The following is a 26,091-nucleotide window of genomic DNA, read 5'->3' as shown; positions in this document are numbered from 1 at the left end:
AACATATGGTATTTATTCTGGTGTCTGAATATTATTTAAAAATAAAAACATTATGTATGTGATTCCAGCATTTGGAATGCAGTCAATCCTCACCACAGTGGTATCACACTGAGGTTACCGTACCTTGCCACAGAGAATATAAATCACTCTAAACTCAGGATTAGAAGAAAGCCAGTCTCCTGGCAGCTTGCTGAGGTAAAAATGTTATCAATTTTCCTCTAGAAACAGAAACCTCTTAAACAGAGATTAAAATATTAAAAACACTCCAGCCCGCGGTTCTTCTTAGATGCAAGACACGCGTGCACACACACAAACACACACACACCCTCTTTTTATTTCACACCAGCAAAGCTCCACTTCTGCCCGGCTGGAAAGCATAAAAGACAGACCTCTTTGAACAATTTGCTAAAACGTTAAGTCAACTGAAAGGGACTAAAACCTCTCCAGGAGGGAGGAATCTCTTGAAAAATTCTTGCAAAGTCACTTTTACAAGGTATACATATATATCATCTGGAAGCAGTGGATTTAAATTAAAATTAAAATATGGAATAATGGTTTTAATAGAGTTTCCCACGATGGGAAGGTGCTTATACCGCTCAAGAGCAATGGAAAAACCGTGAAGGATCTAAGAGAGGAGGCTTTGTCTTAAACGGGTTTCTGTGTGTGAGTTCTGACAGCGCTGCTGCTGTAATTAAGAATCTGTTCGTGTGTGCCTGATCGAAACCTTCTGTTTTCAAGGTCGGGACACATTTACATGTAAGATTTCATCCCCTCATGAAGCCGGGCTTGTACTGCAGGGAGCAATTCATTTCTCTCAATTTCAAAATTAAATATGTGAGTGTAGGGTCCTGAGTGGGTTAAACCACAGAAAGCCAGCAGTTTGCTGGTGTCTTTTCGGTGAAACAAGCCAAACTTTTCTTCTTGGCACAGAAATTGGAATTGTGCATCTTGTTAGCCTTTTTCTTGTTCTAATCTGTTTGGGGGACGGGTGGAGACATTTATTATATACAACTGTGCATTAAAAATATTTTTTTCCCTCATGATTCTAAGTGCTCTTCTAGTGCCCTGATGATCTCTCTTGTCAGTTGTCATATGCATTAAGCCCATAAAATAATGTTAAGACTTTTGGCTATGCTAAACAAGAGCCAAAAAGAAAAAAAAAAAACCCTTTTCTGCCTGGAATTCTTTCCGTCACCCACCCCCATTGCGCTGAGGGTTAACAATGGGTGAGATTGGTTCTGAAGAGTCCAAGGTGGCTGGATCCAAAGTTCTGCTGAAACATTTAGCCCTAACTCTGAATTTCTGAACCTCTTTCATTGGAAAGGCATGTAACCTTTCTACAATGGATCGCCCTCCTTCCCAAAAGACTCCAAACGCCACAGTTGTGGCTGAGTGAGTTCTGGGCCAGGCCAATTTGGGGAGGGCGGGGAAGGGTGGAGGATGTGTGTAAATAATCCTGGATATGCTGTATCTGGGAAAAAGGTCACCCCTGCCGATCAGTTTTGTAGTCAGGCACATCACATCATAACCGAGACCGTGACCTTTGCCAACACAAGATCTGTTTTCAGAGAACTTCGATGTGCGAAACTGGGGAATGCAGATTTAACTTCAATTGCATTTCGGGTTGTGCTGGCATTGCGAGGCCTGGGGAAATTTAAAAAAGTAACTTTCTACCAATAAGAATTATGTTATGGTCCCTTATTGGTAAAAACTATGGTACCTAGGCATCAAGAGGGTACTACTCCCCAGCCTCTGTTCTGTGCCCAACTAAGAAAGACCTCACGGTAAGCTCATTTTGGGCAGGGAATATGTCTGCTTATTGTCAGGGGAAGCAGCATGGCTTAGTGGAAAGGGCACAGGCTTGGGAGTCAGAGGTTGTGGGTTCTAATCCCAGCCCTGCCACTTGTCAGCTGTGTGACTTTGGGCAAGTCATTCACTTCTCTGGGCTTCAGTGACCTCACCTGTAAAATGGGGATTAAGCCTGTGAGCCCCACATGGGACAACCTGATTACCCAGCATTTAGAACAGTGTTCGGCACATAGTGAGTGCTTAACAAATGCCATCTTTATTATTGTAATATTGTACTCTCCCAAGTGCTTAGTACAATGCTCTGCACACAGTAATCACTCAATAAATACAACTGACTGACTCTGGGATCTTGTCTCAGTGTTCCTGTTCAGAAAGGCTGAACTACCCAGATTCCAGACTAGGGTGATAAAGCCGGTTTAATGACTCATTGGAGGTTACCCCAAGACCGAGCCGGAGATGGCATGCTTTAGAGGTGGCACACTTCACCGTCACTAGGGAGGTGTTTATGCCAAGGAGACAACTCCATCAACATGGAAGGGGAAATGAAGAGGTAACTGTTAAGGGGAAAAAAAGGAAGCCTTATGTAGAGGCATTAGGCTGGGGCTGAGCACACGACCACCACCAGGCTAGAACTTTTATCCCAGTCCCGGACTTTGACTTTTAAATGGATGGATAAGTCTCGCCCTTAATTTAGAACTGAAGCCAGTCGGATCTCATCTCCTCCAGATCAAGCAGGTCTTCATTCATTCATTCATTCAGTCGTATTTACTGAGCGCTTACTGTGTGCACAGCACTGTACTAAGCGCTTGGGAAGTACAAGTTGGCAACATATAGGGACGGTCCCTACCCAACAGTGGGCTCACAGTCTAGAAGGGGGAGACAGAGAACAAAACATATTAACAAAATAAAATAAATAGAATATGTACAAATAAAATAGAGTAATAAATACCTACAAACAAATATACATATATACAGGTGCTGTGGGGAGGGGAAGGAGGTAAGGCGGGGGGGATGGGGAGGGGGAGGAGGGGAAGAGGAAGGAGGGGGCTCAGTCTGGGAAGGCCTCCTGGAGGAGGTGAGCTCTCAGTAGGGCTTTGAAGGGAGGAAGAGAGCTAGCTTGGCGGATGGGCAGAGGGAGGGCATTCCAGGCCAGGGGGATGACGTGGGCCTAAGGTCTTCTTAGGTTCTCATTCAGCACTGACTGGTGCTTGCTTTTGGAGCCAGAAGAGGATAAAAGTGGAGTAAGAATTTCATTCAGGGTCTCAACGGGCCATTCCCCATGGTTTCCGTGGGGGAATACCTCTCTCCAAACCACTGACACTCCTCATATTCAACCGGCTTCTCCTCCCTTGAAGAAACCCTCCAAGTCTCACAAGTTACTTGGTGAATCCTCAACCTGTCCTTGAGAAGAGAGTGATTAAAATCCCCATCACAGCCAAAGGAAAAGCAGAGTACAAAAAGACTAAATACCTCACCTCACGTCAACTTCTTGGCCTGAGGAGATGCCAACACCAGAGCATACATCTTTAAACTCCAGCAAACTAAAAGCACCTTGAAAGTAGGGATGAGTACTTTTTTTAATGGTATTTGTTAAGTGCTTACTACGGGCCAGGCACTGTACTAAGTACTGGGGTAGATATAAGCTAATCAAACTGGACACAGTCCTTAACCCACACGGAGCTCACAGTCTTAATTTCCCCTTAACAGATGAGACAAGAGGAGCACAGAGAAGTTAAGTGACTTGCCCAAGGTCATACAGCAGACAAGTGGCAAAGTCGGAATTAGAACCCGGGTCCTTATGACTTCCAGTGCCATGCTCTAACCACTAGGCCTTGTTTCTTCTCTTTTGTTTTAACTGTACCCTTCTGAGCACCCCTACCCACCCAGTACAAACTCGATAATACTACAACTGACTGAGCGACTGATGGGGTTTCCTCCCTCTTAGCACTACATAGAACCTCCTTAAATCAACCCAAGTGAAATCTAGCCTGGACAGCAGTACTTCCTCTGCGATCAGTGGAAACAACCGGGGGTTCCACGGGGTGGCCCATTTGGAAACAGGCTCAAATAGGTTCCCATGCGGGCATGAGGCGGATTTCAACTAAACTTGCTCCAAATGAGCCTTCCCGCCAACGTACAAACTTTTTATTCCAGCTCCCACCCAACTGGGGCTGGTGTGTGTGAGGGTAACCAGATCCGGGTTGTTTAAAAAGAGTATAACTCAGATAAGGTGGCAGCTGCTTCATAAAGCAAGTTAAGTTGTAAAAACAGAGCGTAAAATTCTCTGTAAATAAAGCATTTTTCCCCCCTCCACACTCTGAGGAACGGCGGATTGTGTAATTGCGGGGGGAAGCGTAGGCGCAGATTAAACGCTGTGGCATGGAACCATTTGTGGTGTGTCAACATTTCCTCCAGCCTCGAGAGCCGTTTGCTCAGCATTGGCTGGGGCTAGGGACCTCCTTCTGAATGGAAGCCCCTCAGGACCCGTGGGGCTGGTGCTTTCTAAGTAGAGCACCCCTTCGCTTGCAGCGGGAACCAACCCGGTGGGTAAATGTGTCCCCAAGAGTATCGGTCTTCCTAGGAAGGCAACTGCCTTTATCTCTGTAAAGGCCAGGGGTCCCGACTTCAGTGGGAAAAGGAAATTTCCCCGGCCAGGGCCTAGAGATGTCAAAATGCTCCACCAAGTGGTGCTTGTGAAGCTTTGCGGACTCCTTCAGTTGGGCCACGGAGGGGAAGAAAAACTTTCAGCCCTCATGCCACTTTGGGTCTGGATGCTTACCCAAGCACTGCAACGGGGGATCGGCAGCTGCTTTAACTCTGAGGGCTCCTAGGACAAGGTCGGCGCCTGCACTAGAAGGGGCTCGGGGACGACATGAAATTGAGAAAGAAGGAGGAAAGAAGAGAACAGCAAGAGAACCGAGGAGAAGACAGACATCAACGGATCTGGGTGGCAGGATCCAATCTATGGGACCAGAGATAGGTTCAGGGGTCCCTCGGAAGCCCCAGAACTTTCAGCCCTCATGCCACATTGGGTCCGGATGCTTACCCGGACGTTGCCCAAGCACTGCAATGGGGGATCGGCAGCTGCTTTAACTCTGAGGGCTCCTAGGACAAGGTCGGCGTCTGCACTAGAAGGGGCTCGGGGACAACATGAAATTGAGAAAGGAGGAGGAAAGAAGAGAACAGCAAGAGAACCGAGGAGAAGACAGACATCAACGGATCTGGGTGGCAGGATCCAATCTATGGGACCAGAGATAGGTTCAGGCATCCCTCGGAAGCCCCAGAACTTTCAGCCCTCATGCCACATTGGGTCTGGATGCTTACCCGGACGTTGCCCAAGCACTGCAACGGGGGATCGGCAGCTGCTTTAACTCTGAGGGCTCCTAGGACAAGGTCGGCGTCTGCACTAGAAGGGACTCGGGGATGCCATGAAATTGAGAAAGAAGGAGGAAAGAAGAGAACAGCAAGAGAACCGAGGAGAAGACAGACATCAACGGATCTAGGTGGCAGGATCCAATCTATGGGACCAGAGATAGGTTCAGGGGTCCCTCGGAAGCCCCAGAACTTTCAGCCCTCATGCCACATTGGGTCTGGATGCTTACCCGGACGTTACCCAAGCACTGCAACGGGGGATCGGCAGCTGCTTTAACTCTGAGGGCTCCTGGGACAAGGTCGGCGTCTGCACTAGAAGGGGCTCAGGGACGACATGAAATTGAGAAAGAAGGAGGAAAGAAGAGAATAGCAAGAGAACCGAGGAGAAGACAGACATCAACGGATCTGGGTGGCAGGATCCAATCTATGGGACCAGAGATAGGTTCAGGGGTCCCTCGGAAGCCCCAGAGTCACACGACACGACCACACCATTCTCCGCTTCTCGAGCAGCATTCCAATCCCTGCTTCGCCACTTTGCCTGCTGTGCAACTTTGGGCAAATCACTTCATTCATTCATTCAATTGTATTTATTGAGCGCTTACTGTGCGCAGAGCACCATACTAAGCGCTTGCGAAGTACAAGTCGGTAACATATAGAGACGGTCCCTACTCAACAACGGGCTCACAGTCTAGAAGGGGGAGTCTTCTCTATGATTAAGTTTCCTCATCTGTAAAACGGGGATTACATCTTACTCTCTCCTACCTAGAGGGTGACCCCATATGGAACAGGGACTGATCACCTTGCATCTACCCCTGCACTTAGTACAGTGCTTGGCACATGGTAAGTGCTTAACAAAGCCCATAATTATTATTAATATTGCATAGAGAAGAGAGACAGAGCCAGCACACAACTTGCAGGCTCCAATTGATAGTGGCAGTCAGAGGGAGAGAAAGGCTTCTAGGAGTGCTCAGGGGTGTTTGGTTTATAGGGGAGAGGTGGGGAAAGGAAGCTCAAAATTGGACCCGAAAGCAGTTGGTGACAAAGAGGTGGCCTAGGGCAGAGAAGGATGGGATCATCGAACTGCGAATACTGCTTTTAGACTGTGAGCCCACTGTTGGGTAGGGACTGTCTCTATATGTTGCCAACTTGCACTTCCCAAGCGCTTAGTACAGTGCTCTGCACACAGTAAGCACTCAATAAATACGATTGATGATGATGATGATGATTAGGTGGGTGCTGTGGGTGGTAAGTCTGGCTCATGAAAAGATTTTTAAGACCCCCAAATCCCCACTTCCTGTTTAAGTTGGGAGTACCATTACTGGAGAAGCCCAGGTGAAGCGATTAAAAAACCCATCTGGGTAGCTAGGTTTCAGGCTGGGACTGGGTACTCTACCTCAATTGAGAGCATGAAATGGTACTCTGCACAATCCAACTGTCAGTAAATGAGATGGGTCCACTCAGTGGGCAACTACCCCGACCACAGATGCCCTGGGGGCTCCGTACAGGGCCGGGGTTAGACGCTGGCACGGTGCAGGCCAACCCGATTCCCTGGACCAGCCTGGCAAAGGGAGGTATTGGGGCTCAGCGCTCCACGGCAAGTAAGGTCCCAGGGGCTGACCTCTTTCAAGTGGACCAGCTGGAGAGCGCCACTGCTGAACGAGGCCCCGTGGCCAGTGGGCTGACCTCAGATGCCAGCAGAGATGCCACAGGAAATGCTCATCTGCTGCCAGCTCAGCTGACAGGACTGGGGGAAAAACTGGTGCTGCCCCATCCTAACGGATATTCAAATGTCAGTGGAAATCTGCACCCTTTCAACTAAGACTGTGGGATAACAGAAGTTCTACGACCGCAATGGCTTTTAGCTTTCTGGAAATGGTGACCTCCAGTCCTAGTGGACCCACTGAGAACCAGGACGCCGTGGCCAAGTCCTGGCAGGCTGTGGCTTTGCGCCCGGACACAATTTGCGGGCAGAACGATGGAGGCTGCCCAGCCAGCCTCACTCCCAGACTATGTCGCTGTTTGTTCCAGGACCAGAAGCGGCTGGGAGTCATGTGGAGGGATGTCGCGGGTTGGGGTCCCAGTCATAAATTACAGTTCATACGCAGCCGCTCTCCCTTGATGAGGGGGTCCAGATGCCCAAGGAGAGGGTCACCCCACTCCCCAGAGGTCACTGGGCTGGACTCTCCTCAGGACCGGACTTTCCTGGGGACGGAGCACGGTCTTGGGGAACTGCAGGAGTGTGGTTGTCTTTGAGGAAGACGCACTGGTGGGGGGATTCGGGAGCCCAAGGGGAGTGGTGGAAGACCAACAGAGGTGTGTGACAAACTCTAGACTGTGAGCCCGTTGTTGGGTAGGGACCGTCTCTATATGTTGCCAACTTGTACTTCCCAAGCACTTAGTACAGTGCTCTGCACAGTGAGCGCTCAATAAATACGACTGAATGAATGAACGAACGAATGAACAAGCATTTTAGCCCAGAGATAAGGGTGTGGAGGGAATTGGGGTGCAAGGCTGATGGCAGAACAAACCATGCGACAAACTTAGTTTAAACCATTAGTGGTAACAGATTTGTTGCAACACCTTAGGAGGTACTAGTAGGATTGAATTAATGAAGGCGCTCTGGAGGGGCTTAAGGGGGGATGAAAGTGGCTCTTTACAGGCAAATTTTTTCTCTTCACGTCTGCCCTCAGCCTGACACCCCTTGACTGTTGTCTTCACTTTTGCGGCTTGTAAATTGTTTCCAAGGAATAAAAAGAAAACACTTACTGCCTTCCCACGTACAATGTAAAAGGTTCAAAGCGCCCTCCACTCTCTTCCAGTGCTGAAGATGAAAGAAGGCGTACGCTATTGCTTCGCTGTCTCCTCGCTTCAGAATGTGTTCTGGGGGAAGGATTAAGCTTTTCATCTCTAGGAGGTACTGCAATACAAAGGCAGGAGACAGATGGGTTAATATCCAGCTCTTTGGAATTCAACAATGCAGAACGAAAAGGTCCATTTCCCCATCCGTGCATTTTACATCAGATCTGCACCCTCGTGACTAGCTTTGAAGACAGTTAGCATGCTGCCAGATGGTTCGCATTGAACTAACAGCCTGAAGGGGGGTCAGTGGGCATCTGGGGCCATGATGATCTCTCTCTTTTGAATTTGGCAAACAATAATTTTGGATTTGCTCTGTCCACACTCGACTTTTTTTTTTAAATGGTAGAGGTTAAATGCTTACTAAATGCTAGACACTGTACTAAGCACTAGGGTAGGCATAAGCTCATTAGGTTGGACAGAGTCCATGTCTGACATGGGATTCACATTCATACTCCCCATTTTACAGATGAGGTAACAGACACAGAGGAGTGAAGTGCTTTGTTCAAGGTTACACAACAGACAAGTGGCAGAGCTGAGACTAGAACTCAGGTCTTCTGACTCCCAGACGGATGCTCTTTCCATTAGGCTACACTGTACTTTCCAAAGATTCTGTAAATGTCAATCCTATTCCTTCTCAGCTGTTGCATTGCTCCCAAAGCTTATCACATGGAAAGAGCTTAAAAAAATCATAACTAACCAACTAATTGCTTTTCCACACCAAAACCTCCGACCTCTCAGCACAGACCTAGATGGTGTTTGCTTTCCTGACCTGGTGGGAAGCAGAGGTTTGGCCACAGGATCAGGCTGGGAAGAGCAGGACAGTGGAGAGAAAGAGAGAAAGAGAGAGAGGCCGTGTCTCAATTTCTCCACCTGGAAGTGGAGAGATTGTATTGTACTCTCCCAAGTGCTTAGTACAGTGCATTGCACATAGTAGGCACTCAAATGCCTTTGACTGACTGGAAGTGGTGACACCCCACCTGGGCTCTGCCTATCCCCTGGTGGTCAGAGCTGCTGCTCTGAAAATGGCAGCATCATCATCAATCATATTTATTGAGCGCTTACTATGTGCAGAGCACTGTACTAAGCGCTTGGGAAGTACAAATTGGCAGGGTCTGCTTGGAGTCAAATGGCTTGGGGCCTGCTCACCTGGGATCAATGGGGACACGATCCAATAGCGGTGTCCCTCCCATTTCCACAGCACATTTGTATATATCTGTAATTTATATATTCATATTAATGTCTGTCTCCCCTTCTAGACTGTGAGCTCACTGTAAGCAGGGAATGTGTCTGTTGCTGTATAGTACTCTCCCAAGCGCTTAGTACAGTGCTTTGCACACAGTTAGTGCTCACTAAACACGACTGAGTGAAAAATAATGATAATACTATTAATAATGGTAGTTGCTAAGCACTGTTCTAAGCCCTGGGACGTATACAAGGTAATCAGGTCATCCCACGTGGGGCTCACAGTCTTAATCCCCATTTTACAGATAAAGTGACAGGCACAGAGAAGTTAAGTGACTTGCCCAAGATCACACAGCAGACCAGTGCCAGAGCCGGAATTAGAAACCACATCCTCTTGCTCCCAAGCCCATGTTCTTGCCACTAGGCCATGATGCCTCTCTAATTAATGGATTTTTAGTACAGTGCTCTGCACAGAGTAAGTGCTCAATAAATACCGACTGATTGATTAATTTGCAAATCATTTCAATTCTGTGTGCACTAGGCATCCCCTTTTATTCACCAATGAACTCCTGCTGGCCAAAGCCAACAGCTCCTACTCTATCTTAATCCTCCTCGACCTCTCAGCTGCCTTCGACACTATGGAGCACCCCCTTCTCCTCAACACGCTATCCAACCTTGGCTTCACAGACTCTGTCCTCTCCTGGTTCTCCTCATCTCTCCAGCCGTTCATTCTCAGTCTCTTTTGTGGGCTCCTCCTCCCCCTCCCATCCCCTTACTGTAGTGGTTCCTCAAGGGTCAGTTCTTGGTCCCCTTCTGTTCTCTATCTACACTCAATCCCTTGGTGAACTCATTCGCTCCCATGGCTTCAACTATCATCTCTACGCTGATGACACCCAAATCTACATCTCTGCCCCTGCTCTCCCTCCCTCCCTTCAGGCTCATGTCTCCTCCTGCCTTCAAGACATCTCCATCTGGATGTCTGCCTGCCATCTAAAACTCAATCTGTCCAAGACTGAACTCCTTATCTTCCCTCCCAAACCCTGCCCTCTCCCTGACTTTCCCATCACTGTTGACAGCACTACCATCCTTCCTGTCTCACAAGCCCGCAACCTTGGTGTCATCCTCGACTCCGCTCTCTCGTTCACCCCTCACATCCAATCCGTCACCAAAACCTGCTGGTGTCACCTCCACAACATCGCCATGATCCGCCCTTTCCTTTCCATCCAAACTGCAACCCTGCTGGTTCAATCTCTCATCCTATCCCGAATGGATTACTGCATCAGCCTTCTCTCTGATCTCCCATCCTCCTGTCTCACCCCACTTCAATCTATACTTCATGCTGCTGCCCGGATCATCTTTGTGCAGAAACGTCTGGGCATGTTACTTCCCTCCTCAAAAATCTCCAGTGGCTACCAATCAACCTATGCATCAGGCAAAACCTCCTCACCCTCGGCTTCAAGGCTGTCCATCACCTCCTCCCCTCCTACCTCACCTCCCTTCTTCCCTTCTACAGCCCAGCCCGCACCCTCCACTCCTCTGTCACTAACCTCCTCACTGTGCCTCATTCTCGCCTGTCCCGCCGTTGACCCCCGGCCCACATCTTCCCCCTGGCCTGGAATGCCCTCCCCTCTGCACATCCACCAAGCTAGCTCTCTTCCTCCCTTCAAAGCCCTATTGAGAGCTCACCTCCTCCAGGAGGCCTTCCCAGACTGAGCCCCCTCCTTCTTCTCCCCCTGCTCCCCCTCCCCATCCCCCTGCCTTACCTTCTTCCCCTCCCCACAGCACCTGTACATATGTTTGTACATATTTATTACTCTATTTATTTTACTTGTATATTTTTACTATTCTATTTATTTTATTTTGCTAATATGTTTTTTTTTTGTTGTCTGTCTCCCCCTTCTAGACTGTAAGCCCGCTGTTGGGTAGGGACCGTCTCTATATGTTGCCAACCTGTACTTCCCAAGCGCTTAGTACAGTGCTCTGCACACAGTAAGCGCTCAATAAATATAATTGAATGAATGAATGAATATTTAGTCCCCTGAGCCCAGTGTGGACATGCCCGTCAATTCCAAGCACTCTCCCCAAATGACTTGAGCTATCAAAACAAGTCTGGTGCTCAGCACATGTAGCCTGTAAAATGCAAGGGTGAGGGGCAGCATTTCACACCTCACTTACCAGGAGGAAGACATATAAGGAGAGATGAACCATTTATACTATGTGCGAAGTACTAGGCTAAGCACTGGGGAAAGTACAGGATAATCATTGCTGAACCAATACCTGCCTCAAAGGGGGCTTTGTAATCTAGAGGCTCACTGTAGTAATAATAATAATGATGGCATTTTTTAAGTGCTTACTATGTGCAAAGCACTGTACTGAGCACCCACTGGGTCCAGAGCACTGCATGGGGCACCTAGTGTGAGTACAATACAACAGAGTTGGTAAACATATTCCCTGCCCTTAAGAAGCTTTCAGTCTAGAACAGGAGAAAAACATTAAAATAAATTACAGTTATGTATGTAAATACTGTGGGGCTGAGGGTGGGGTAAATATAATGTGCTTAAAGGGTACAAGTCTAAGTGCATAGGCGATGCAGAAGGAAAAGGGAGCCAGGTAAATGAAGGCTTAGTTGGGGAAGGCCTCTTGGAGGAGATATGATTTTTAATAAGGCTTTGAAAGTGGGCAGAGTAGTGGCTTGTAGGATATGAATGGGGAGAGAGTACTAGGCCAGAGGATGGATATACGCAAGATAAATGAAATCGAGGTACAGTGATTAAGTAGGCTGGCATTAGGGGAATGAAATGAGCAGGACTGGTTGTAGTAAGAAATCAGTGAGGTCACATAGGCGGGGGCAAAGTGATTGACTAGTTAAATGCCAATAGTAAGGAGTTTCTGTTTGATGCAAAGGTGGAAGGGCAACCACAGGAGATTTTGAAGGAGTGGGGAAATATGGACTGAATGGTTTGCAGAAAAATGATCTGGGCAGCAGAGTGAAGTATGGACTGGAGTGGAGTGCTCGGAAGACACAAAGGCATCGAACTGGAGAATAGTAGGTAAAGAGAGAAGACGTTACGGAAGAGGTGTCCAGTGGAGAGCTTTAAAGCAGATTTTGAGTTTTCATTTGATGTGGAGAGACACAGGGAGCCAGTAGGACATACAAGCAGAGGAGAGATGGGGATAGAGCATTGCTTCAGAAAGACGATGACTTGCAAATTAATCAGTCAGTGGCATATATTGAGCACTTTGTTCAGAGCACTGTACTAAAAATTCATTAATTAGAGAGGCAGCAAGGCCTAGTGGCAAGAGCACAGGCTTGGGAGTCAGAGGACAAGTTTCCTGCTCTGAGTGAGCCCTGAGGGGCCTCTGGCCTCAAGACAGCATTCCTATGGAGGTCCACGGTAGCCCACCCTGAGCAGATATTATTAACATCTCCATTTCACAGATTAGAAAACTGAGAACTTAAACATAGTCTCCCAGCAGTCCAGTGGCGGATCTGGAACTAGACCCCAGTTCTCTGTTTATTGACCGGCGTGAGTCTAGGAAAGGGAGCAGATCTGGTCCAGATTGAGGTGACCAGATGGCCCGCCTGTACACACAAGATAATAATAATAATAATAATAATGGCATTTATTAAGCGCTATGTGCAAAGCACTGTTCTAAGCATAGGGGAGGATATAAGGTGATCAGGTTGTCCCACGTGGGGCTCACAGTCATCATCCCCATTTTACAGACGAGGTAACTGAGGCCCAGAGAAGTTAAGTGACTTGCCCAAAGTCACACAGCTGACAATTGGCTGAGGCGGGATCATCCCCCTGATCCTCGGGACAAGCCAGGAGGAGGGAGACCCGGGACCCCCGACTGACCTAGAATCTAACCAGTCACTGTTTATGAAATTAGGGGACCTGATCCCCAGAAAGGGTGCAGGATCCAGCCCCACCAACGGTTTAGGGCAAACAGTAGGGGAAGCAGCATGGCCTATTGGGTAGAGCACGAGCCCAGGAATCAGAAGGTCATGGGTTCTAATCCCAGCTCTGCCACTTGTCTGCTGTGTGACCTTGGGCATGTCACTTCACTTCTCTGGGCCTCAGTTTCCTTATCTGTAAAATGGGGATTAAGACCGTGAGCCCCACATGGGACAACCTGATTACCGTATATCTAACCCAGTGCTTAGAACAGTGCTTGGCACACAGTAAGCGCTTAAGTACCATCATTATTATTATTACTATTATTATATTACCTGGAGATGCTACTGGAACTTTATTCTTCAGGGAACTGATGAAGGCAAGGAAGAATCGAGGGGGGAAGATTTATGGGATGTGATGACTGAGAACAAGTGCCCCCAATAGACATCATCAGAGTACCAGACCCCAGCAAAGCCACAAATTTTCCTTCTCCTTGACTGGTCCCCAAATCTTCTCCCTCTCTGCTGCCCAGACTTTTTTGTAATGGTATTTGTTAAGCATTAACCATACTTACTCGCCCATAGAGCTCACCTGCTAGGGATTTTCATCCTGCTAGGGAGAACTCCCATCTTCCCCACTAGCCTTGGTCTAACCTGCTTGCTCCAGACTCAAATTTCTCTGGGGTACCTCCACTCAGTGACCTCACAGCCAACTAAAATGAAGCATGTTGAAAACAGCGCCGTTCCCTGTCACTAACTTGTCAGGGCTCCAGAATACCCTCTGATCCTTCCCACTCTCTCTCCTGCACCCTGGCACCCCAGTGATACTTAGTCTTCCAACAGCCATCACTGCAACCAAGCTTCAATGGCCAATTCCCATTGGCCTCCCATCTCTTTTGAATCCATCCTCTTTCCAGCAGGAAGAATAATCCCTGCCTCAGGCATCATTCTCACCGGTGTCTTTCTTGGCTCAAAGGCTGCCCTCTCCCCTACTTTCCTTCTCCTCCATCAATGCCTGCCCAAATTCTTGCCTGTCCCACCTCCAGATGATTTCCCTTCCCTGGGGTGCATTTCATTACCTCTAAACATGCGTGCGTGCACACACATGCACATACACACACACACCCCTCCCTCAAACTAATCCTCTCCTCTTTCCAAACTCAACCGCAGAGTCATTTTCAAACACATATTCAATTTTCCACCAAATCCTACCAGCTGTACCATCACAAAAATCACTAAAATCTGTCCTTTCCTCTCCATCCAAACCGCTATTGCATTGGTCCAAGCACTTATCTTATCCCACCTTGACTACTGCATCAGCCTCCTTGCTGACCTTCCTGCCTCCTGTCTCTCCCTGCTCTAGTTCTTACTTCATTCTGCTACCCAGATCATTTTTCTATAGAAAGGTTCAGTTCATATTTCCCCACTCAAGAACCTCCAATGCTTGCCCATCCACCTCCACATCCAACAGAAACTCTCTACCACTGGCTTTAAAACACTCAATCAGCTCATTCCTTCATACCAATCAATGGTATTTATTGAGCGCTTGAAAGAGTACAACAAAACAGAATTGGTGCACATGGTCCCTAACCACAAAGAACAGACAGCCTAGAAGGCATTAAAATAAGTTTACGGATATATACTTAAGTGCTGTGGGCCTGAGGATGGGGTGAATATCTAGAGCTTATAGCGTACAGATTCAAGTGCTTTGGGATCATGGAAGGGAGAGGAAGCAGGAGAAATAATAATAATAATTATTATTATGGACTTGTTAAATGTGTACTATCTGCCTAGCACTGTTATAAGTGCTAGGGTAGGTACAAGTTAATCAGATTGGACATTGTTGCTGTCGCAGACAGGGCTGACATTCTAAGTAGGAGGGAGGACAGGTAGAGCACGGGCTTGGAAGTCAGAGGTCATGGGTTCTAATCCTGACTCTGCCACTAGTCAGCTGTGTGACTTTGGACAAGTCGCTTAACTTCTCTATGCCTCAGTTACCTCATCTGTAAAATGGGGATGAAGACTGTGAGCCCCACGAGGGACAACCTGATTACCGTGTGTTAACTCCAGCACTCAAAACGGTGCTTGGCACATAATAAGTGCTTAACAAATATCATCATTATTATTTTACAGATGAGGTAACTGAGAAGTTAAGTGACTTGCCCAAGGTCACACAGCAGACAAGTAGATCCTCAGGGAGAGCATACAGTTATCTCCGTTATCAGTACAACAGTCCCGCTGGGGGCTGAAAATAGAATTAAGCCCAGTCAGGAGGGGAGAGAGGGCCTTGGGAAGTGCTTGTGAAAGAAATCAGTCAATGTTATTTATTGAGAGCTTACTGTGTGAAGAACACTGTACTAAGTGGTTGAGAGATTACAGTGCAACAGAGTTGATAGACATATTTCCTGCCCACAATGAGCTTGCCGTCTAGAAGGGAAGACAGATATTAAAATAAAATATGGATTTGTGCAAAATGCTGTGGTGTTGAGGGTACCAACTCTGTTCTACTGGACTCTCCCAAGTGCTTAGCACAGTGATCTGCAAACAGGAAATGCTCAATAAGTACCATGCCATTGATTGACTGATTAATTGATGGCCCTGCAGTTCATTCCTGTTGAAGGTAGGGAATACAAGTCGCAGGAACCCAGGGCAGGAATCCAGGGCACAGCTTAAAGGCTGGCAGGAGGGAAGTGAGGGGCCAGCAGCCTTCCTCTTCCCCATCTGTCTTGCCTGATCTGCAGTTTGGTGAGGGACACTGCCTGCCAACCTCCCCTCTGGCCTTCCCTGTCCCTCACTGCCCTTAGAACTCGGCTGGCTAAAATGGAGCCGGTTGGCAACTGCACGCAATGTTTTTTCCTGCTCATTCCAGGCCACAGCTGGGACCATGAAAGACGACTCACTTTAGCTGTCCACCACTGACCCGGGGGCTTGCAGGGACCTGGCCTTCAGCAACGTGTGTGAGATGTGAGAGAGGATGGAGGAGAGGAAGTGTTGGGGAGAAAGACAGAGAGAGAACTGGCTTTCTACGAGAGGAAGAGGAGACAGAAAATCAGAGGGTGGGGTGATCAAACCCTTCATTCATTCATTCATTTATATTTGTTGAGTGCTTACTGTGTGCAGAGCACTGTACTAAGCGCTTGGGAATTACAAGTTGGCAACATATAGAGACGGTCCCGACCCAACAACAGGCTCAGAGTCTAGCAGGGGGAGACAGACAACAGAACAAAACGTGTGGACAGGAGTCAGGTCATCAGAATAAATAGAAGTAAAGCTAGAAGCACATCATTAACAAAATAAATAGAATAGCAAATATGTACAAGTGAAATCAATAGAGTAATAAATCTGTACAAACATATATACAGGTGCTGTGGGGAGGGGAAGGAGGTAGGGCGGGGGGATGGGGAGGAGAAGAGGAAAAAGGGGGCTTAGTCTGGGAAGGCCTGCTGGAGGAGGTGAGCTCTCAGTAGGGCTTTGAAGGGAGGAAGAGAACTAGCTTGGCGGATGTGCGGAGGGAGGGGATTTCAGGCCAGGGGAGGACATGGGCCGGGGGTCGACGGCAGGACAGGCGAGAACGAGGCACAGTGAGGAGGTTAGCGGCAGAGGAGCGGAGGGTGCGGGCTGGGCTTTAGACGGAGAGAAGGGAGGTGAGGTGGGAGGGGGCGAGGTGATGGTCTGGTTCTACAGCTCAGCTCAGTGCTAAAGGAGGAAGACAGCAGGGTATGGGGCTGGCAGGAAGCTGCTAGGGCAAATCCACCGGACCAGTGAAGCCCAAAAATCTGCCTGGTCTATACAGTGTCCTGGAAGAAGGGACACAACAAAGGAGGAGTCTGGTGGAAGCCTTCCTGTCCACTGATCATCCAGGGCATGATGACGAGGGTCTTCTTTTTCCGAGCAACCCAGTGCTGGATAATCCAGGAATGGGGTGAAGGGGTGGGGTGCTAGGGTTTTCTGAAAGGCTCCTGAATCTAAGCACAAGCTTCAGGGGGTGCCCAGCCTGGGGAGACTGATAATTACTTGTTGACGCAAGATGGAGAACTCCCTCCCACTTCCCATCCAACAACCTACCTTCAAAACCCTCCTAAAATCATACTGCCTCCAGAAACCTTCCCTGTGTCATTTCCCATCCCTGCTCTCCCCTCCGTGTCACCTTTGGACTTGGATTTGCATCCCTTAAGCACTTAATAGTCACCCCAACTTCAGCACCGCAGCACCTACGTACATCTTCTTACACTCTGCCACTGACCTAATCTCTAATGCATTTTAATGTTGGTCTCCCCCTCCACACTGTAAGGGCCTTGTGAGCAGGGATCGTGTCTGTCACCTCCATTGCATTATGCTCTCCCAAGTGCTTAATATGGTGCTTTGCACCCAGTAAGCGCTCAACAAATAGCAATGATTGATTGGTTAAACTGACTGATTTTTCCTGGCATAAGGACTCAGTACAATGGGCCAGACCTCACTAGGTAGAAAGGACTGAATCGAAACGCAGCATGGCCCATTGGATAGAGCACGGGCTTGGGAATCAGAAGGAACTGGGTTCGAATGTTGGCTCTGCCACTTGTCTGCTACGTGGCCCTGGGCAAGGTACTTCGCTTCTCTATGCCTCAGTTAACTAATCTGTAAACTGGGGATTAAGACTGTGAACCCCATGAGGGACACGGATTGTGTTCAATCTTATTAGTTTGCATCTACCCCAGTGCTTAGTACAGTGCCTGGAATATATTAAATGCTTAACAAATGCCATGAAAAAAATGTCTGTTTTCGGAGGCGCTTTTATTTTTTCAGATCCACTGGGGGACTATTAGTGCATTAAGTGGACTTTAATGGTCTGAAACAGTTTCTGGAGTGACATAATATTAATACTACTCCAGAAAGTCTTTCCTGGTCACTAGGGGTATAGGGTTCCATAATTTAATGAGGCACATGGTAATGAGATGCTATTTAGGATAATATATGAGCATGGGCTTAATCATGTGCCAAATGAAGACAAGGGATGCAAACTGAAAAACCACTGCAGATGGAAAAAGGGCCAGATTACTAAGGAAAACACACATGTGTGTAATTAAATCAGGATAGCCAGAGTGACAAAGTGAGATGGAAAGGATATAGAAAAACACATCTATCATTCATCGTTAAGTGGGCCATGAAAAATCCTGTCTTGTTAGGAAGGAGAAAAAAAATTCTAATAACCAACGGTTTAAAGAAATGCAAAACCTCTTCATTCTGTGGTTTTCCTTGGTCTTCTCAGGGAGAGCACATACCTTAACATACACTCCCTGAGATAAAATATGGCTAACATCCTTTAACCTGTCCTGTGATTCTGCCTCTCCGAAAGGGTTGGGCCAGTTGACATTTTGACAATGCCGCTAGCACATGAGTCCTATGATTCTAAGTGCCAAATAAGAGTTTCCTGACAAGCTACAGCCTACTGAGAAGAAGCATGGCCTAGTGGATAGAGCACGGGCCTGGGAGACAGATGATCATGGCTTCTAACCCCAGCTCCATCCCTGACTGCCCTGTGACCTTGAGCAAGTCACTTTACTTGTATTTGTCTCAGTTATCTCATCTGTAAAATGGGGGTTGAGACCGTGACCCCACATGGGACAGGAACTGTGTCCAACTCAATTTGCTTGTATCCACCACAGCGCTTACTATAGTGCCTGGCACATAGTAATGCTTAACTAATACCATCATTATCATTATTATCATCATCATCATTATTATTATTGATAATAATCATCATCACTGTGCTTACAGGAGCGAAAAATGGCACCAACTCCAATCAGAGTGCTGAATTTTGATAAGTGGAGCCCTAATGGGGCTGGATCTGAGCCCGGCTTTGAGACCTGAAGCATTCCCAAGTGCTTAGTACAGTGTTCTATACACAGTAAGCACTCAATAAATACAACTCACTGACTGAATGAATGAATCAGGGAGCAGAAGGCACTGCCTGACCTCAGATTCCCACTTCTCTCCACCTTTGCGAAGATTCCCCCTTGCCCCCAGATGATAATGATGATAATAATAACAACTGCGGTATTTGTTAAGCACTTACTATGTGCCAGGCACTTACTAAGTGCTGAGATGGATACAAGCAGATCAGGTTGGACACAATTCCTGTCCCCCATGGGGCTCACAATTTGAATCCTCATTTAACAGATGAGGGAACTGAGGCTCAGAGAAGTGAAGTGACTTGCCCAGGGTCACACAGCAGAAAAGTGGCGGAGCTGGGATTAGAACCATGATCTAACTCCCAGGCCCGTGCTCTATCCACTAGGCCATACTGCTTCACTGATGGAAGCAGATGGAAAGGGCTGGGCTTGTCTGCAGAAGTGCTTCGACTCTGGGGAGGCAGCGGGACCTAGTGGCTAGAGCATGGGCTGGGGAGTCCGAATAATAATAATAATGATAATAATAATAATAATAATAATAATGGCATTTATTAAGCACTTACTATGTGCAAAGCACTGTTCTAAGCGCTGGGGAGGTTACAAGGTGATCAGGTTGTCCCACGGGGCGCTCACAGTCTTCATCCCCATTTTACAGACGAGGGAACTGAGGCCCAGAGAAGTGAAGTGACTTGCCCAAAGTCACACAGCTGACACTTGGTGGAGCCTGGATTTGAACCCGTGACCTCTGACTCCAAAGCCCAGGCTTTTTCCCACTGAGCCACGCTGCTTCTCCAAGTAGAACCCAGAAGGCCTGGGTTCTACTCCTGGCTCTGCCACTTGCCTGCTGTGTTACCTGGGGCAAGTCACTTCACCTTTCTGTGGCTCAATTTCCTCAACTGTAAAGTGGAGACTCAACACCTGCTCTGCCTCCTGCTTGAACATGTGAGCCTCACGTGGAACAGGGACTCTGTCTGACCTGATTAACTGCTAAACACTCCAGCACTTAGACCAGTGCTTGACACAGAGTAAGTGCTTAACAAATACCATAAAAGAAAAACAAAACCACTCTACCAGAGCCTTTCCCCAACACAGAAGAGCCCAGTCACTGCTATGCTGATTTGGGGGTAGGGACAATGGGAGAGTTGCCCATTCCCCTGAAGTTGGCAGTAGATGGGTAGGTAGGGAGAAGGAGGAAGGAAAGTGATTTTCACCACCCCTCATAGGATCCCCTGAAGGAGGAGCCTGCCAGTTCAGGTGGAGCAATCAATCAATCATATTTATTGAGCGCTTACTGTGTGCAGAGCACTGTACTAAGCGCTTGGGAAGTACAAGTTGGCAACATATAGAGACAGTCCCTACCCAACAGTGGGCTCACAGTCTAGAAGGTGGAGACAGAGCACAGATCAGGTAGCTTTTGGCCCTCTCTACGGGACCCTTTAAATTATGTACGTATCTTTAAATTATATAAGTTATTCATATTAATGCCTGTCTCCCCATCTAGACTGTAAACTTGCTATGGGCAGGGAACGTCTGCTAATTCTGTTGTTTTGTACTCTCCCAAGCAATTAGTACAGTGCTCTGCACATAGTAAGCGCTCAGTAAATACAACTGATTGAGCAACTGACCCTGACCCTGAATGCGCAGTGAATATGGTGGAATCAGAGCTGAATCACAGCTCCCACAGTTGATGGCTACTCTTTCTGTTATTTTTACTCATGCGCAAGTCCAAGACTATATGGTAGAATGTCAGTATTTGCCTCGTGTAACAACATGAAAAGCAGTGTTGCCTAGTAGAGAGAGCCTGGGCATCAGAGGATATGGGTATTAATCCTGGCTCTGTCACTGGCTTGCAGTGTGACTTTGGACAAATCGCTGAATTTCTCTGGGCCTCAATTTCCTCAGCTGTAACATGGGGATTAAATATCTGTTCTCCCTCCTACTTAGACTGTGAAACTCCTGTGGGACAGAGACTGTGTCTGACCTGATTATCTTGTCTCTACCCGAGTGGCGCTTGGCAAATGCTTAATAAATACCACAGTTATGATTATTACAAGTTACTTCCACAATTCACAGCCAGGATATAATAATAATAATAATGATGTATTTGTTAAGCGCTTACTATGTGCCAAGCACCGTTCTAAGCACTGGGGAGGTTACAAGGTGATCATGTTGTCCCACGTGGGGCTCACATTCTTAATCCCCATTTAACAGATGAGGTAACAGAGGCGCAGAAAAGTTAAGTGACTTACCCAAAGTCACACGGCTGATAAATGGTGGAACCGGGATTAGAACCCATGACCATTAGAGAAGCACCATGGCTAAGTGGAAAGAGCACAGGCTTTGGAGTCAGAGGTTATGGGTTCTAATCCCCGACGCTGCCACTGGTCAGCTGTGTGACTTTGGGCAAGTCACTTAACTTCTCTGTGCCTCAGTTACCTCCTCTGTAAAATGGGGATTAAAACTGTGAACCCCACATGGGACAACCTGATTACCCTGTATCAGGTTGTATAGTAAGCGCTTAACAAATACCATCATCATCATCATCATCATGACCTCTCACTTGTAGGCCCAGGCTCTTTCCACCAAGCTACACTGCTTCTCTGGAGGACCAAGTGGGAAAAGCTTGGTCCTCCAAGCAGCGTGGCTCAGTGGAAAGAGCCTGGGCTTTGGAGTCAGAGGTCACGGGTTCAAACCCCAGCTCTGCCAATTGTCAGCTGTGTGACTTTGGGCAAGTCACTTAGCTTCTCTGTGCTTCAGTAACCTCATCTGTAAAATGGGGATTAAGACTGTGAGCCCCATGTGGGACAACCTGATCACCTTGTAACCTCCCCAGTGCTTAGAACAGTGGTTTGCACATAGTAAGCGCTTAATAAATGCCATTATTGAATTGAATTGAAAAGAGGGCATCAGATGGGAGGGCTGTTACGTCTTTGGGGACGGGGGCCTGGGGCTCCAACGGTTGGGGAAGGGCGCTCAGACTCACTTTTGGCACGTGAGGGTTGAATTCCACCGCTCGGTGAATAGCCTCCACAGCGTTCATCTCGGCCGTGCTCAGCCCCCTCCGGGAAGCCGCCTCCGGGGAGAACCTGGTGGAGTCAAGACGCCATGGGAGTTTAGTGGGGGTGACCGACTTGGGGGGGCCGGCCCGCCAAGACCACGCCACGGTCGAGGGCCCACCCCTCACCCCCGATCACTCCGATTAATGGTAACGCGGAGTCGAACGCCCCCACAGCCGCCACGGACCCAAACCCCGGCAGAAGCAGAGAGCGTGCTTGCACCTAGTCCATAGCAGGAGGAAGACCCAACCCCTCAGATTCTCTCTCTCTCTCTCTAAGCTGCTAACCTAAATGTCCTAGGGGTGGGGGCTGGCGGGGGTTGGGAGGGGCAGGGGTGGGCAGTTTAGGAAAAAGAAAGGCTCACGTTAAAGGGATGGCCAGAGCATTAGGCTTCCAGGCCCGCTGCGGGGGGAGGAGGGGTGGGGACGAAGTGGAGGGGGCGAGCGGTTTTGGATTTTGTGCTGGGGCTTCCAGGCCGAGGTCAGGGACCGAGTAGGAGGAAGGGGGGGCGGGTTCAGCAGTGGGAGATCTGCTTTCCCGCTGCCCCTGCAAGGGGTGCATGCCCAGACTGAGGGCGCCTCAGCCGCCCCAGCCGATAAAAAAAAAAACCAAAAAAACCAACCAGACCATGCAATCTCTTTCTCACCTCACACCCCACGGCTAACTCCAGAGCTGCACGTGGCAGGCAGACACCACAGGGAGTGCTGGCTCAGCCTAGCCTTGCCCCTCCCAAGCTGGAGTCACTGTGTAGGGAGGAAAGATGTTGCAGTAGGTACTGGCGATCTACAGGATAAAAAGAACGAAAGAAAATTACTTAGGTCTTCAAGTGCACATACACTGAACAGCAAACCTGCCTGACACCAGGAGAAAACCACCTCCACGCTAGCTGCTTTCCCAGGTAGGGAGAGGGCCGGGCCGGGAGGGGATGCGGGGTCCAGGGGAACTTAAAAAAAAAAACAAAAATAAAAACAAAAATAAAAAAACCTAAAAACAACAAAAAAACGTTTACGCCGCCCCCTACTTCCTGCCACCTGTCGGGTATCCTGAGATGCTGAGGAGAGTCGGGAGGAATCGTATCTCCCAGCCTGGGATCTTGGCCAGGGTCCGTCAGTGGGAACCAGCCCTGGAGATGGCCGAGGGGGCTGCCTGAAGTGAAGAACCTTTTGACGCTCAACCCCTTTCCGCCCCACCATGCTCTCTTGTTAGGACAACTACCTGCCGGGGGTCGACCGGGAGAGCGCCCCTGACACGAATCGGGAGGAGGCATTTCGGCTACTTCTCCAGCACAGTGGCCCGCCTCCCCTGCTGAAAGAGTCACCGCAGAAGTCCTGCTTCGGGTACCCAGTGAGTGCCCTCTGCTTTTTAGAGAAATGCACCTGCTCTGACATGGGGAGACAGGCCCCCTCCCGCTAGATGGAGAGAGAACGGATCAGCAGATTCTGGAGAAGGCAAGCTCAGAAGCAGGAGTCCCGCAGCCAACGGAAACCTCCGGGTAAATCCCTCTGCGGCCTCATGCAGCCGCCCACTCGTCAGACGCTCAAGCAGGCCGGAGACACGGAGCACTTACTTGTCAGAGACAGCTCTTGCTTTGAGCAGGGCCGCTGTGTAGCATATTGTTGCCGACTTGGGTAAGCTTATATCTGTTGAGGAAAAAGAAACCGAGTGCCCTGGTAAATACGTGGAAGCACAGAATAGTGACTCTAATGCTCTGCGATTTCGATGAGCTTTTCTGGTTTTTAAATCCCAGATGGATAGATGAGAACCCTTCTGCCCCATGGTTTCAGAGGGCTGGATGCTGGGATCGGCAGGGCGGCTCATGGCAAAGACGTTGTGGCCACTACGGGCTTTGACATAAAAACCGTCATCATGTTCTCCTTGCCACTTTGGCCCTTCATTGCTCTGTGGGCTTTCAAAATGAAAGGAGGATGTGTCGAACAATTGAAAAACAAATTGGACCATTTCAGATGACAGCCTTTCTCTGCTGTGGTGAGGATCACTCCTGATATGACAAAACTTCACATATACTTAGAGGCACATTGACCTGGAAAGGGGGAAACTGCTCTTTAGTATGCGGCATTTTTGCACACAACAACCTTTCAGCTTCTTTCCCGATGAGTAAGAGATAATAATAATAATAATGATGATGGTATTTGTTAAGTGCTTACTATGTGCAAAGCACTGTTCTAAGCGCTGGGGAGGTTACAAGGTGATCAGGTTGTCCCACGGGGGGCCTCACAGTTTTAATCCCCATTTTACAAATGAGGTAACTGAGGCACAGAGAAGTTAAGTGACTTGCCCAAAGTCACACAGCTGACAGTTGGCGGAGTTGGCATTTGAACCCATGACTTCTGACTCCAAAGCCCGTGCTCTTTCCACTGAGCCACCTAGGCCATGATCTTTTCTCACTCCTGTTGCCAGGGACAGTCTAACGACATTAGCTCTGCTTGCGCTCTCTCTCCTGAAGTAGTCACAATGTTATATCGTATTATGGGAAGTTGACACTCTACTAGAGACTCTAGTAATCAAGGTAAGAAAGCATACGCTTTAATGGGAAATTAACTGGGATCAAATTGTGTGCTCCACTGCATCTAGGGTGACACCTTAAGTGACGATGCTCTAACAAAATTATACTGTACCTAAGAAGACATAAAGCATTAAAACTGGTGACAGAAGCTGTTCATGCCTGGAGAATTCCTCCTAATGTAAAATTTGAGTGGAACAATGTGGTCTGCTGGCTTCTGATCAACCCTGACAAATTATTCTCCAATGGACAAATGTTTGTCCGATATTCCGTATGCGGGAAAAGTTTTATTCTCCGGTGGCCAAGGGGATGGGAGATACCGGTGAGTTCAAAACTCAGGTTAATGCAGAATCAGGGCTGTCCTGGGAACCTCTCCCAGGGAGATCTTTAAGTAGTTTCACAGAGGGCCAGGAAGTGTTCTAGGTTCAGGGACAAAGTCTCTACAGCCTGTTAGCGCAAAGGGGTTCCTTGATTAGTTGAGACACAGTCACAATCATCAATCAACCAGTGGCATTTATTGAACACTTACTATAATAACCATAATAATGGTATTTGTTGTTCACTTGCTATATGCCAGGCACTATACTAAGCGCTGGGGTGGATATAAGCAAATCGAGCTGGACATGGTCCCCGTTCCACATGGGGCTCACGTCTCGAACCTCATTTTACAAATGAGGTAACAAGCACAGAGAAATGAAGTGACTTGCCCAAGGTCACACAGTAGACAAGTGGTGAAGGCGGGATTAGAACCCATGGCCTTCTGACTATGCTCTATCCACTATGGCATGCTGCTTAATATGTGCAGAGCACTGTACCAAGTGCCTGGGAGAGCACAATACAGCAGAATTAGCAGACACGTTCCCTGCCTGTAATGAACTAGAAATACTATCCCATCACCAGCTGCTGAAGCTGTTGTCCAAGGGTGAACTATTTGCTACTTAGACTATGAAACACACAATAATAATAATTGCGGTATTTGATCAGCGCTTACTATGTGCCAAGTACCGTACTGAGCACTGGAGTAGATGCAACGTCATAATTCCTTCATTCGATTGCATTTATTGAGCATTTACTCTATGCAGAGCACTATACTAAGCATTTGGGAAAGTACAATACAACAATAATCGGGTTGGACGCTGTCCCTGTCCTCGGTCAAAATATGAGGGAGAACAAGTATTGAATCCCCATTTGACAGATGAGGAAACTGAGGCACAGATAAGTGAAGTGACTTGCTCATGGTCACACAGGAGCCTGCCCAGTCCTATTCAAAACAGCTCCACTAAGACTCCTGGAAAGAACTTCTGGGGAAGGTTCCAGGGGAATTGCAGGCTGTTTGACTTTCCCAGTCGCCGCCCTAATTTCAGCTATCTCCTGGTCATTATAACTTCCTCTTACTGGGTGGAGCTTTCCTCACTAGGGATGTCAAGGTCACGATCCTTCTTCTATTGCAAAAGATCTACTACTTCTAATAGTGGGAATCTGTGCCCAAAGTTGAGTCCCTCC

General features: G+C 48.1%; 1 protein-coding gene across 6 annotated transcripts in view; it reads right to left on the bottom strand.

Annotated features, from left to right (window-relative positions):
- ST7 (suppression of tumorigenicity 7) overlaps positions 1–26,091 on the bottom strand; it is a 215,423-nt gene that overhangs the window by 12,571 nt on the left and 176,761 nt on the right. For 5 of the 6 annotated variants that reach the window (XM_038752200.1, XM_038752197.1, XM_038752196.1 and 2 more), the window contains 3 exons: positions 23,635–23,707; positions 21,995–22,097; positions 7,948–8,098 (listed from right to left, as the gene is read on the bottom strand). In XM_038752200.1, the coding sequence (XP_038608128.1) occupies positions 7,948–8,098; positions 21,995–22,097; positions 23,635–23,707 (327 nt within the window). The remainder of the gene's footprint in view (positions 1–7,947; positions 8,099–21,994; positions 22,098–23,634; positions 23,708–26,091) is intronic. The other variant, XM_038752198.1, reaches the window with a different exon arrangement.

The sequence above is a fragment of the Tachyglossus aculeatus genome, chromosome 10 (genome assembly GCF_015852505.1).
Source record: "Tachyglossus aculeatus isolate mTacAcu1 chromosome 10, mTacAcu1.pri, whole genome shotgun sequence".
Lineage (NCBI taxonomy): Eukaryota > Metazoa > Chordata > Mammalia > Monotremata > Tachyglossidae > Tachyglossus > Tachyglossus aculeatus.
The sequence above is the reverse complement of the archived record's forward strand: the minus strand, read 5'-3'. Positions and strand labels throughout refer to the sequence as shown.